This window comes from Stegodyphus dumicola, chromosome X1 (genome assembly GCF_044657685.1).
Source record: "Stegodyphus dumicola isolate Sdum_Otavi_A_Nest chromosome X1, ASM4465768v1".
Classification (NCBI taxonomy): Eukaryota; Metazoa; Arthropoda; class Arachnida; order Araneae; family Eresidae; genus Stegodyphus; species Stegodyphus dumicola.
Genome location: NC_140780.1, coordinates 102,508,601 through 102,523,436, shown reverse-complemented (window position 1 = coordinate 102,523,436; position 14,836 = coordinate 102,508,601). Strand labels below are relative to the sequence as shown.

Below are 14,836 nucleotides of genomic sequence, written 5' to 3'. Positions count from 1 at the left end.
CAAGGACGAACAAGTAAAGGTGATGTTTTTTATAGTAAAGAATTTGCAAGCACACTTAATACTAGGAATAGACTTTCTTTCAGACGCACAAGCTACACTGGATTTTAATGAAGCGTCTCTTAAGCTGACGATGAAACCAGTGCGTGTAGAAAAGGTTGAACCGCCAAGGTTAAATCTCGACCACCTGCCTAATGACGAGCAAGATAGAATCCGACAAGTGGTAAGTGAATTTGCTTCCTTATTTAGTGATATTCCAGGATTTACCCAGGTTGCTAACCATAGTATTGACACCGGAGATGCATTGCCGGTTCGTCAAAAACCATACCGGTATGATAAGAATAAGGAAAAAATTATAGAATAGCATATTACCGATATGCTACGTAAAAAGATCGTAACGCCTATCTCAAGTAGTTATGCTAGTCCGGTGGTTTTATGTGAGAAAAATAATGATTATCCTTTGGAGCATCCAAAAAGGTGGAGATTCGCTATTGATTACCGTAAATTAAATTCCATAACGAAATATCCGGTATATCCGTTACCGATTATAGAAGAAATTTTAAGGAACATAAAATCAACCAAATTTATGACAACTTTAGACTTAACGAATGGTTATTTTCAAATAGGGATCAGGCCTGAGGACGTGCCTAAGACTGCTTTTATAACCAAGTCTGGCACTTATGCATTTTTGCGAATGCCGTTTGGCCTTTCAGGCGCCCCAGCAACATTTCAGCGATGCATGGACATTGTGTTAAGACCTGTTCTCGGAAAGTCCACATTTATCTATTTAGACGATATCATTATTACTAGTGATAATCTAGACCAACATGTACGGGATTTAAGACAGGTGTTTTCTTTATTAAATGAGGCCGGTCTAAAAGTTAATGTCGAAAAATGCAAATTTGCAGCCCCTGAATTAAAATATTTAGGTTACAAAATATCGCAAAAAGGGATCGAGACAGATGAATCAAAAATAATCGCTGTACAAAAGTATCCGACTCCAAACACGGCAAAGAAGCTCTCTTCTTTTCTAGGACTTTGTTCATATTATAGGTCCTTTATAAAAGATTTTGCGGCTATCGCTGAGCCATTGTTAAAATTAAAAAGGAAAAAGGCAAGATTCTCGTGGACGGCCGAAGCCAATAGTGCTTTCGAAAAATTAAAACAAGCATTAACGCAAGCCCCTGTGTTGAAATTTCCTGAAAAGGATGAAAATTTAGAAATTTCAGCGGATGCTTCGGATTATGCGGTAGGAGCGGTACTTTCGCAAAATCAGCAGCCAGTAGCATTTTTTAGCCGAACTTTAAATCAAACACAAAGAAACTATTCCGCGACCGAGAGAGAGGCACTTGCAGTTCTGTTAGCAGTGCAAAAGTTCCGAGTCTATTTTGGAAAGGCGCCGATAACAGTATATTCTGATCATGCGGCGGTAACTAGATTGTACTCAGGGAAAAATTTATCCCCAAGGTTAATAAGATGGGCACTCAAGCTGCAAGAATATAATCTGGTAATCAAGCATACCCCCGGAAAGGAAAATATCGTAGCAGATGCCCTGTCACGAATTAAATTAGACGAACAGGGTAATACCGTAAAAGTTGCAATGCTGACAGCGTGTACAATAAATTCCCGAGAAACTGTAATAACCGAACTGGGTAAGGATCCTGAGTTTGGAAGTATTTATGAGTATTTGAAGGATCCTGAAAATTTTAGCCACCAAGATATTGTGGCGATAAGAAATAGGGCGGCCCATTACGAACTAATAGATGGTCTATTATTTTATACAAAAACTACGAATTCCAACAACGAATTTCGACCTGTTATCCCAGCTAGTCTTAGATTAAATATCCTGCAAGAGCTCCATGACAGCCCTTTAGCTTCTCATGCTGGTATTCGAAAAACTACTCAACGCGTACGCGAGGCAGTCTACTTTCCTGAACTGCAAAAGTTAACAAGGGCGTATGTCCAGTCCTGCCCAACATGTCAAGCCGTTAATTATATTAATTTCCGCCCGGCCGGGTTTCTAAATAGTATTAAATCCGAATTTCCAAATGAAATAATCGGCATCGATTTATTGGGCCCTTTTCCAAAAAGTCAGTTAAACAAAAGTCGCTATCTCCTTGTTATAGTTGATCATTTTAGTAAATGGACCGAAATTGTTCCCTTAAAACGAGCCTCCGCGAAATTAGTTACCGATTCTATTTTAAATAAATATATTTTAAAATACGGGGCGCCCCTAAAAGTTATATCGGATAATGGTCCTCAATTTGTAAGTAATATATTTGAAGACATGTGCCAAAAACTGGGCATACGTCATTTAAAAATGGTCCCGTATCGGCCGCAATCAAATATAGCGGAACGGGTCAACAGAAATATAGTGAAAATTATCCGTAGTTATGTTAAAAATTTTCATAAAAGCTGGGATAACTATGTCAATGAATTTGCTTTCGCCCTTAGGACCGCAAAACATGATACAACGGGCAAAACTCCCGCTGAGTTATTTCTAGGCAGAAAGGTTATAACACCGTTAGATAAACTATTTTATGTGCAACAAAGAGCCCCAGAATTTAAAATGGGTGATATAGAAAAACTAATAAAAGAAGCAAAAAAGAATACGGAAGTAGCACAAAGAAAACAAAAATTGTATTATGACTTGAAACGACGGGGAGTAACTTATAAAGTAGGGGATGAAGTACTAAAAATTAAGCATTCACTTTCTTCAGCACCAGAAGATAAAACTGCCAAATTTTTTCCACGCTTTGAAGGACCATATGTTATAGAAAAAATAACTCACGCTGTTGTAGTGTTAAAGGCAAGAAATGGTGAAACCTGTTCCGCAAACATTGACCAGATAAAACCATTCTATGACCGTAATAAAATGCAAATCTTTTCAGATCTTTTGCAGGATCCGGTACGGCAGACACCGCAGGTACAAGTTCCAGAGGTGGGAAAACGACAAGTACAAGGGCAAGCCAATGAGAGACAGAAGCAAGTGAAAAGAAAATTGCCCCGCGGAAAAATTGAAGGTACAAAGAAAAAGAAGCCGTTCCACCGTCCAAAAAACAGAGTTCACGAACACCCCCAGAATGAAGAAGGGAGAAGGACGACGTATGTGGAAAAGACCGGGAGAAAGGACGGCAACTATAACCCGGCTGTGAAACGGAAGATTGACTCATCCGACAGAACTCTCCGCAGCAAAAGTCGCCGAACTGCGGAAGGGCCATCAGCGGCGGAGGAAAAAGTACAAGAAAAATTTGAACGGCCAACAACGAGGTCCAAGCAGGATCACGACAGAAGTTTCCCGGTTCCACCAAGACCAGCTGCCTTCAAACGGCCAAGACCACAAGCAGAGGACAGAAGGAAGATGTTCAAGGGTGGCCGTAGTGGTGAAAAACGGAAGCTTCCAGAGGAAAGCACTGAAGGGCGAGCCCGTACAAGAAGGAGGATCAACCAAGCTACGGTCTGCAGCACCTTTAAAGACTGGGCCCAGAAAAGGATGTCTGAATATTACAAAGATAAGTAAAATTTTATGTTACTTTACAAACTTAAGTTAATCTTTCATTCTTACTGCAAGTGGCAGATTTCAAGAAGTTTTACCTCATGCGAGGTCTACCTTTATCGCCAAAAGGGCGAGAAATGAGAGTTGTGACCGATTTTCTTATTATGTTTTTCAATTACTCGCGCGTAAAACTAAAGTTGATGTATAATAGCGTTGTATAAAGACTTAAATATTGTAAAAAGTTATTGTATAAATTTTATTTAAAACATTCTAACAAGAAAGAAGTTTTAGTCTGAAAGACTTTTTGAAATGTAGTATTATTTCAATGTAGAAAGAATTGGCACTTGCTTTGAAAAGAATAGAAGTTAACAATGTACTACTAATGTATGTTTTCAAATGTGTAAAATTAACGGCATCTTGATATGTTCTTGTATACATGTGAACTGTTATTTTGAATGTTTAGAAATACCGTGATATGGTAAAAGTGAAAGTAATGTTAAAAATTTGTTATTCGTGTGACTGTAAAGATTAAATCATGGTGAATATGTGTTAAAGGTTGAATGATGTAGTTAGGCTCTCTGACGCTACACTTTAGAGTTAGCCACTTTCAGAATAGTACCTCAGGGTCTAGAGTTGAAATTAGGGTGTGTTAAGAGGTCTCGTATGTTGAATTTTAACACATTAGTGTTTTGATTGTAGGAGGAAGTGTTGAACACATAGACAGAAACACATTCGTGTTTGGTGTTTTTACAACACATGTCAGAGAGCACGGGGAGAGATAATTAAAATAGTCATGAATGAAATAAGAATGTTAAGAAAAGTATATTCTATATGTTATTTGCAATGTCACTCTGTAACATTTCATTAAACTAGTTTTCCTTCCAGATCTCTGGAAGGAACCAGAATTGAATAAAGCTCCTGTTTTGATGCAGTACAGATGAAAAAGAAAAAAGATTGTTGTATATTCCGGGAGCTGCTATTGTAACAAATTTCTTTCTTTTAAAATTTTCTAGTTTCTAGCTAAGTTATGATTGTAAAAGTTTGGCCTCGCGTTAGTTTCTAGAGCTAAAAGTTTTCAACAAGGTCGTTTTAGACCTCAGTTTCAAACTAATTAACTCTGGCGGGAAGTATGTAAGGATCTTAAGTTTTACTAACGTTTATTTTACTTTAAATCTTTACTATCACTTCTTATTTTCTACTTCCGGCCAGAATTATAAGCGTGAAGGAGTTTATGCAAAGTTGTCTGGCGAACGCCAAGTATTTAAGTGTGGCCTTTTTGCCAAGCAGAAGAGAGGAAGCCGTGAGTTCGAAGCAGGCCTCTTACCTTAGAAGTTACGCAGTTGCTACTTTGCCTTCCAGGCCAGAGGTTTTAATCCTCTTGATAAATTAAACGTATTGTAGTGTTCACAGTCTCTGTGCTACATACGCTTTCTGTTATTATAAGGCCAATCTTATTCTAAAGTTAAATTAGAGTTTAGTTTTATTTTGATATCTTTTAAGTTAGACCCCGAGTGGAGGGTCATTGTATTCCGAAGTACGGAAGTCATTGTATATAAAGAAAAAATAAAGGGTTTTGTATACCCTTCGTCTGTATCCTGTCTACTTACTACAATTAGTGAACATAGCTTTAGTAAGCTCTCTGTTCTAGTCAGGTCATTGTATGTTTCCGAAGAAGGTTAGAAGAAACATTGAACCTGATAAATTTTAAAAAAATTCTGAAAGGTTTCAGATTTTAAATTACGTCTAAAGAGGAGTTTCTTTTTTAATGTTTTGTGTGTTACCTTTATTTATTAAATATCATGTTCTACGAACTCAAACCATAAAATTCAGTTCAACAGCAATATCGCAAAATAATTTTAAAATCTGCATATCTTTTCCGATACAGAGTTTCGCGCGCTGGAGATAATTTTTTTTTTTTTTTTTTTTTTTTTTTTGTACATTGTTACCATTACTCGCTTTGAAATTGTTTACTTTTTTAATCAAAAATTCGTTAAAGTGTTACCAAATATGAAATCGATAATAAAACAAATTTCAAATTCAAATTAGGGCTTCCACATGCCCATATTCTATGGAAGATTAAGTTATTCAAATTTTCATGACTCTATGTTTTATCACAATGCAAGAAACATACATACAGTTATGCAAGATTCTTCATTATTTAATTTCTTTGAATATAAGACAAGGCGATAATATATGGTGGCAACGATTTGAAAAGTGATACAGCCTTTTAAAATTTTCGACGCAAAATGCCAAAACGAAATTAATGGTCCTCCAGGGAAAATTGCCCCTTCGGATATATATATATATATGTATACATAAAGGTCTACTTGATTGCTCCAGTTGCTGTAGTATGTAGCAGAGGAAGATTTCGTAAAACAAAATAAGCATCTATAGTTGTTAAGTACTTCTTAAATGATTTTTATTTAGAAAATTCTTATCATAACTACCAGCACCTACAGTAATTATGAGAAAATTTCACTATAATATTGCAATATTTGGAAATTTGTTTTAAAGATTGTATTTTGGAATAAACAGCAAATATTTAAAAGGACGGCGCATTTACGTTCCTATTTCATTTTCTCCAGCAATAACAAATCTAAACCTCTGAAATATTTCTCTCTTATTAATATCACCGTGATCATAATTTAGTTGATTCGTTCAAAAGTTTCGTCGGAATAAAAAGCTATAACAAGAGTTTGTAGCTGTTGAAATCTCGTGAGGATTTCTTTGAATGGAAGCACAGAGTAAAAACTTAACTTTTTTCCCTCAATTTAATTCCCTATGGTAATTCAGAAACTCATTATTATTTACCCACCTCGACGATCCAGATGACTAACCCCTATAAAATAATGTTTAACGCAGAAAATGCCACCCCTAAATATGTGCCGCATGGGGTGGACCACTCTCCTGTAGCTAATCAGTTGCAGTTGCCTATATTATGAAGGACATCAGTATCTATATTATTAAAAAAGATATATATTATTAAAAAGTATGTTCATTGCTTTGAAATCTTTCAGTTTATTAAGCAACTGCTTTTATAATTTGAGAAGTAATGTTGTTACGTCTACATCTCGTCGAACAGCAGCACTCTGAGAACAAGATATTTACAAGGCCTTGTGAGAGATAAATTAATTTCTATGTATCTTGGCACACAACACTAGGCTGCATGGATAATAAAAGATCTACTGTCGTTATGCAACATAACGGGTAAGAAAACAGAAAATATTAAACTAAAGGTAACAGAATCATGAAGGGGGAACTATGAATCATGAAGTCAAATTAGGCTGACGCCAGAGCCGGTGAAACTTCTGCGGCCGCACTCGGCGGCACTATTTAGGAGCGAAAAAGTTATAGAAATTAGGAGTCGCAAAGTTTGGACTGGACGGCAAAAATACTGACACCGGCCTGGTAAAAAATTTATGAAGGCTTTTAGATAATTTTTTTTAAATATGGCATTGAAATTGAAACCTTTCATCAAAATTTAAAGATTCTGGTCCACGTTTCTAGTTGATCTGCTGAAGAAGTATATTGGACAATTTTAGCACTAAAAAGATTCAGAGAAGTATCCGAAATCACTAGAAAGAAACCAAAAATCACTAGCCGAGAAAAATGAAGGCCTTTTTTTTTAGTCCAAAGGGGCTTTGTCCCTGAAGGATTATTGTTTTCGTTTTGCGAGTTTGCGTTGAATCACTATAAATGTCCGTTTCACTTTTCAAACTGTTGCCACCAAATGTTAGAGTCTGGCATTATATTTGAAGAAATTAAATAATGAAAAATCTGCATAAATGTATGTATATTTCTTGCATTGTGATAAAACAACGGTACATAGAGCCATCGAATTTTGAATGACGTAATCCTACTGCGAATATGGGCATGAGGAAGCCTAAATTTGAAATTTGGAATTTATTTTATTATCGACTTTATATTTTGTAAAACTTTATCGAATTTTTGAGTTATAAACTCAACGATTTGAAAACGAACAATGACAACAATCTACGGGGAGGGAAAAAAATCTTTTTATCTCCATTGCGCGGAATTGGAAATTCTATAGATAGGTTCATTTTAAAATTATTTCGCAACATTGCTATTGAAATGAAATTTATTTTTTAAGTGCGAAGAACATGATATAGAATAAATAAAGGTAACACACAAAACATTAAAAAAACGCCCCTTTGGATGTAATTTAAAAGCTGAAACCTTTCAGATTTTTTTTTTTTTTTATTTTTATTTTTATTTTTTATTTATTTATTTTTTTAAGATGTGTCCATGGTGGAAAAAGAAAAGTTTTCCAGCAAATCGACTGAAATGTTAATTTTCTGTTCATAACTTCCCGTGCGATGCAAGTTTAATCGAAAAGAGCAAACTGCACGTGCTGAGATGATTTTCTTTTCATTAAAACATTTAATTTTTTCAAGAATTACATGCAGCAGTAATGCAGGAAATAGTGATCGAAAAGAGGTTGCCGCGAATAAGCCGAGAACTGATGGAAAACATTTATTATTCTTTCTAGGGATGTTAAGTAGTGCAGTTCCTCTTCTGAATACATATAATTTGCATTTTTCCTCTTCGGGTTCTTTTCAGCATCATTCTTTGAAGCAATTTCTTTAACGTTTATTCTTTTAGCTTCTATTTTTACATGCGGGGAAACTGCTAAAATACAATCATTTAACGAGTGTCAACTTTTGGAAATCGATGCTTTGTTCAAAATACGTGTGTTTAGCGGTTTTTAGACGACATCTGATCTGATTTTTAAAAAAGTTTAGAAATTTTTAAAAAAAAAAAAAAAATTACGAATTTCCCTCTTGCTAATACTTTATTTGAGTAAATGCGAATAGCAATTTGACGAATATTTACTGATATACCTGAGAAAGCAAAATATGAATGGTACAAGTGGTGAGCTTCTGAAAAAGTCATAAAAGCGAGCACAGGTATTATTATGCTTCAGTTGCTCAAATTTGTCTCGTAAGTGTTGTCACCGATGCATGAAGGGAAAAGAAAGATAATGATCAGTAGAGAGAGGAAACGTAGGATACAAATGATTACTCTTAATCTGTATTATAGAAATCCTTGAAACGGAACAGAGCCATTTTCTTAACGAAATATAAGAGTTGGAAGATGAAAAGAGACCTTCGAAATATTATGTAGAAAATCAATGCAAACTCCTCACTGCAAATTTAGAAACTTACTGAAAAACATAAATGTGCTCCTCTCATTTAATAGTTCAGATATAATTTTCGAGCTACATTGCAACAAACTTAATCACGGCACTTTTATTAAAAATAAAATTCTAAAGCTGAGTCTTATAGTCTGATTATTCTTTAGTTAAGTATTGAATCTTTGATAATACTATTTTGAAGTCAAATTGACCACAGGAAATTCCATGCAATGTTTTGCAGTGACATATATAGGCCGTTCTCTTGTTACGTAATGCTCGACTAGCATGAAATTCGACTTTACATACAGTATTTTCTGGCGTCAAGAATTTTTAAAATCATAGAAAAGTAGTTGTATCACTTAGGAAATAAGTTTGAGGATCAGATTAGAATAATAAACATAAGAAACAGCCTAAGCTAAAGTTAGTTTAGAAAGTATTTGCAATATTCACTGCTACTGTAAAACACTCATATCTATAATAAATGAATATAATGGATACGAAAAGAAATCAAGTGGCTTAATAATTATTAATACTGAGCCTTTGGTGTCAGTGCCAAGTGGTTGAAAATCGCTGATTACTGGTAAGTTCAGCCCACGGAACAGGCTAGCTGCATAAGCGTTTTCAGCTGCATGCAACGTGAATATGAGCCACTTTTCCTTATAAAGCACATTTTTCATTAGGTAGATTGCCCTCACATGCTTTGTCTAAATCAATTAACTAGCTGCAATAATTATCCAAGTTAGGAAGATATTTTAAAACATCACTATTTTTACACCGCATCATGTACTTTAAAATTAATATATTGAATCTAATTTAAATTAACTTCAATTAATTTCAATTCATCGAATCTAATTCATACAAATACTAAAATGCACAATTTTCTGCAGAATTTACTTTCATGAATTTGGTTCTATCGTTGAATGTACACCTGCTGCTAATGTTAAGCAAAACTCCGTGAATTTTAAATCACCTTGTCTTTCTAATTGTGACAGGAATTTCTTTCCATTTGCCCTCTGAAAATTCTTACATCGAAAATAAACGAAGAAGAAAAATGAATGCAACCTTTTAAATGTTATTTTTAAAGGTATATAAATTACTGTACTTTCAATAATTGTGCTTTCAAAATTTACTCTCCAGGGCAAAATAAATATTGTCATTGCTCCCTGTGGCCGGTACACTAAAACCCTATCCCTCAAACTACTACATGATAAGTAAATTTCTTAAAAATTGAAAGTGTTCAATAGTAAGAGAATAAAATGTGCGATATATTTCTGCCTTTTCTCTTTTCCTCAGACGTCAAAACCTGAACTCAAACAATGAACTGGATATTAAACTTAAATAGTGTCAAAAGGACAGTGGAAAAGAAATCAAGGGAAAAAGTTAAATGTTTAATTAATTTTAGAATCTTTGCATTGAAAGATACTATAATTAAGAGGTTGACGGCAACAATCTCTCAGTCGATTTTAAATTTATTTTGGAAAAGAAAGCAGAGACGGAAAATGAGAAACATAAACTGTGCCTCAAAAGCGTTTGCGTACAGTAGCTAAGTAAGGCATAAATCTTCTGTAAAGCCGTTTGTTTTATTAGAAAATTACAATATTTAAATTTTTATTAAATTTACGATTATATTAAGAAAAGCATAACTGCAAAATAGTTGAATAAATTATTACCAAATTTTAAAAAGCACTTTTTTCCCCCGATAAGCTTTTAAACTGCTATCAAGAAAGTCTGTGTACGCGCAGATAACCATCGGAAAAATTTGCATATTCTCAGTCGTATTTCTGGTTGAATGAGTCACAGCTGAGTTCAACCCGAAAACAGTTGCTTTCATTCGGTATTTTAGTACATGTTAAGTGATTAAATGTTATTAACATCATATTACAGAAGAAAGGAAAATAAATTCCTCTAGCTATAAGACAGCTGATAATAAAGTTACGAGATGAAAAGAAAATATCTTCGCCAAATCGGTAAAATTGTCGAGAAACTTCATTCTAGTATTCAACACGTTATACAAAAATTTTCGGATATAGGAAGTTTTAGTGTAAGACCGAGATGTGAACGGCCTAAGAAATTATCTATTAGAAAAGAAAGAAAAATAATTCGAAATATCAAAGTTAATCCTAAACTTTCTGCATCTAATATTGCGGCAGATCTGAATCTGACATGCAATAAAAGAGTTTACTCAGAAACTGTGCGAATCGTGCTTAAAAATGCTGATTATCTTGGAGAATTGCTAGAGCAAAACCAAACATTTCGAAGACAAATCGGAAAAAGAGAATTGAATTTGAAAAAAGCCATTTAAATAAATCTCCTGAATTCTGGAACAAAATTATCTGGCCAGACGAAAGCAGATTCACCAATTTAAGTTAAATGATCGCTGTATAATTTGGAGAAAGCCGAATAAGGAATCAGATGTGAAAAGTCTAATTGTTAAGCATGGAAGAGATGGTGTCATGGTTTGGGGTGTATGTTCTGTAACGGAGTCGGAAACTTACACATAATAGAGAGAATAATGGATAGATTTGTTTACTTGGACATTTTAAAGAAGAATTTTAAAGCAAGTGGCGAAAAACTGGAAGTTAAGGATGATTTCATTTTTCAACAGGACAGCGATCCTAAGCATAAAGCTAGGATAATTAAAGTATACATGTTGTATCATGTCTCTAGATGGTTACAGACACCTCTTCAATCCCGAGACCTTAATCCAATTCAACATCTCTGGAAAAACTTGAAACAAACATTCTCAACAGCAATATAGCATCAAACAAAGTTTTAATATGCAAATTGAAAGAAAAATAGGCAAAAATTACTATATCCGACACTGAAAAGCTTGTTCATTCAATGAATAAAAGATTGCAGGCTGTAATTAAACGCAAAGGATATCCTACTAAATATTGAATAACTGTTTTAAGAAAATGAGCATATAAGTTGCACAAGTGTACGCAGACTTTTTTGATTTAATTTCTTTTTGTTTCTTTTAAATGTTTTGCGTCAAAAATTGTTACTATAAGTTTGAGAATATCAGGGATATGAATTGTAAGAAACCGTTCAAATGTACATAAAAGCTTAAAACAAAACAAACGTGTTTTCTTACTTTTATGTTGTTGTTTTTTAAAGTATATAGCCACTGTACGCACACGTTTTTGAGCAACTGTATAACCGAATTTTGAGTGTATTAAAGAATTATATTGTTGCGACCAATAAAAGGAAATTATTCGATCATGTTATATATACTAATACACTGCATTGCTTTAAGGCTAAGCAGTAAAACAAAGGTATCTCTTAAGGTAAGCAGTAAAACAAACGTAAAGCGGAAAGCATGCTTTATTAAAAAATTAAATACTTCACCGCAGTGAAAATAGAAAGCGATTATTATCCTTACATTATGCAGAAATGCCGCCTTTCCAATTTGATTGTAAATTATTCTTTATAGATAATTGTGTTTCCCTTGCGTGTGAGTCAGAAATATTTTTCGCTCTACTGAAATAACAAATGAATCTAGTCAGGCAAACAATTTTAGGAGATTCAGCTATAAAAATTATTTTAAAAATATGTTTTATAAAACTCATGAACACGTTTGAATGCGAGTACACGGTAACAATGCACAAAGAGTTTAACAAAGCATGCAGCTCATGAAATAAAAACTACCTTCCTTTTAATGACACAAATATTCGAACTGTATGCAATCTAATCAAACACTGACGCAGTTTAGTTTCAAAATAATTTAAAGCGGAAATGCCTGTGCAAGGTAAGGAACCAAGATAGAATACTGTAATTATTTTTGAATACTTCAAAAAACTACAAAAATGGGTCTGTTACATGATAATCATCTGATTCTAAGCTAAGTAGTAGCTGTTCCAACGAGTGTCTGAGGTACTGCCTAACAGTACAGTACATTTTTCGGTTTGCGTACCGAAAAGAATGTCATTCATTTACCCTGTATGCTAGAAGGTTATTTGGAAAAATTTCACTCACCCATGCTGTGAGCCGAGGATGGAATATCCGAGAGGCGCAATTCTAGAGCGACATTCACCTGAACTTCTAATCGAGATTGTGGGTTCGCCAACCTCAAGGAAGAATTTTGCAGGTTTCTGTTGGCTTTTTCTTTTTTTACTTTTGTTGCCTAAGGGTTTTAGAACGTCACGGGGGTAGACATGCGAAGCGAAACATATCGGCTTCCTTCCTTGTGGCCTATTTAGTGCACTGAATCCATACGTTGTCTCATTGATTAGGTTGCGGAATGTGGATTGGAAAGCGATTGCTTCTCCTGATATTTTTTCATGTGGGGTAGCTACATTCAAATTCGGCATTAAATGTTCTTGTGATAACAATTAAGATATGTAGGTTAACTTCTACAGAAGTGCTGATGTTTGTGTAATTAAGTGAATTATGTACCAATAGGATAATTTTTGCTTGAGTTTTAAGAAAGATTAACTATAAGGATTTTAAAACTTAAATATCAATAGTCAAATTTTATGCAGATAGACTAAATTATAAATTAGTATATAAAATTTATCTTCCTTACATTTGCAATCTAAGAGCTTTTTTGAATGTTCCTTAAATTTCCGATAGCTCATTTAGAAGTACCTTTTCATGAGCTGGATAAAATGAAAAATTTATTCCCCAAACATATATTTATATTTTATGCAAAATTTTCTTGATTTTTGGTTTTAGAATCTGTTTAAAAAAGTAGAATGAAAGAAAACACTCGTTAGGTATTCGTAAATATAAGAAAACACTCGTTAGATATTCGTAAATATAAGAAAACACTCGTTAGATATTCGTAAATATAATGTAAAGTTTAAGAACTTTGGTACAAAATTATTTCTAATTCAAAGTTCAAAAGACTTCGAATAAGATATATCAGAATGTTAGTTACTATCAAAAAGCTGTTTTCCAAATAATTACGTTAAACTGACTTGAAAGAAATCTGCATAATATTAAGTTAATATAAAGAACTTGAAACTTTAAGTAAAAATATATTGGAAGGAAACAAGAAAAATCGATTAATAAAAGCAAGGAAACGAGCAGTGGGAATATTCTTGAATAGTATAATTTTAAATAATATAATCAGAAAGTTTTTAACTGAATATTTTCAGATGTGAAATTTTATATTTACTTAAGATAAAATTCAGCATCGATATTAACAGGGAAAATACTCTTCAATGGAATTTCTGAGTATAATAATACCGATCTCAATCATAAATCACCCTTCTATCAACTGCTTCTTGAACCGACACTTTGTAGAGACATTAGGTATTTTTTGGACGCAGGCAAGAGGAAAAATTAACAAAGCCTTCGCCAGGAAACGAACCACGGACTCTGGAATACCGATCCAGCGCGCAGAACCCCTACACCACGACGACACTCTAGGAAGGCGGGAGAACTACTTTATATACTCCCCTTTTTAAAGAGCGACTGGGGCTTTTAGGGGACCCAATCGCAATATCCTGGGTGTGGAGAATCCTCATCCAACACCCTTTTAGTTCGGGGGGCGCCACTGTAGTGACATTAGGTTAATTGGAAAAGCCGGAGAGATGAAAAATTAGCAAACGCCTTCGCCGGGAATCGAACCACGGACCTCTGGAATACCGACCCAACGTGCAGAACCACTACACCACGAAGGCACGCTAGGAAGGCGGGAGAAATACCTTATAATCTGACCCAACAGTTCTTTGTTCCGCCCAACCGGGATAGTGGTTAGCGACGCTGAGTGCACTGCGAGTTTCGAATCCTGGAGAAATCATGGATGTTTGTGACAGTGTCTTTGTGGCATGGGGAGCGCTCTAAATATGCGGCGAGCCGCAAGTCCTCTCGAGAGGTTGTGGTAGGAGAAGGGGTAGGAGACCCTAGAACCTATATCCCCGGGTTGCTCTCCATCAAAATTGAGGGTGGATCTGAACAAAGTCTTACTGTCACCTGTGTAGTGCTCAAGCCTCTTGCCAATGACAGGCTGAATTTTGCCCTCCTTGTCACGATGAATTTCCTGGGCTTTATCTGATGTTACTGTCAGACAAGTGAGATAAGTCACACCAACAGTTTTTTCTTCCAAGTAATATTTTATCGTTTTTCGAGTTCCAAAACGACTGATTTTCATTTAAACTAATATTCAGTTTTGAATAATGAGAACACCATAGTTTTTAATAAATATCGTATCTGATATTATTTAAATATGTGTAAAGACGTTA

At 34.6% G+C, this 14,836-nt stretch overlaps 1 protein-coding gene across 2 annotated transcripts in view; it reads right to left on the bottom strand.

Moving 5' to 3' along the window:
• LOC118191393 (long-chain-fatty-acid--CoA ligase 4-like) overlaps positions 1-12,728 on the bottom strand; it is a 122,685-nt gene extending 109,957 nt beyond the window's left edge. Inside the window, exon 1 of one of the 2 annotated variants that reach the window (XM_085807984.1) lies at positions 12,624-12,728. In XM_085807984.1, coding sequence (XP_085664110.1) covers positions 12,624-12,627 — 4 coding nt within the window. In that variant the 5' untranslated portion in view covers positions 12,628-12,728. The remainder of the gene's footprint in view (positions 1-12,623) is intronic. The other variant, XM_085807982.1, reaches the window with a different exon arrangement.
• Between the last annotated feature and the right edge of the window lie 2,108 nt (positions 12,729-14,836).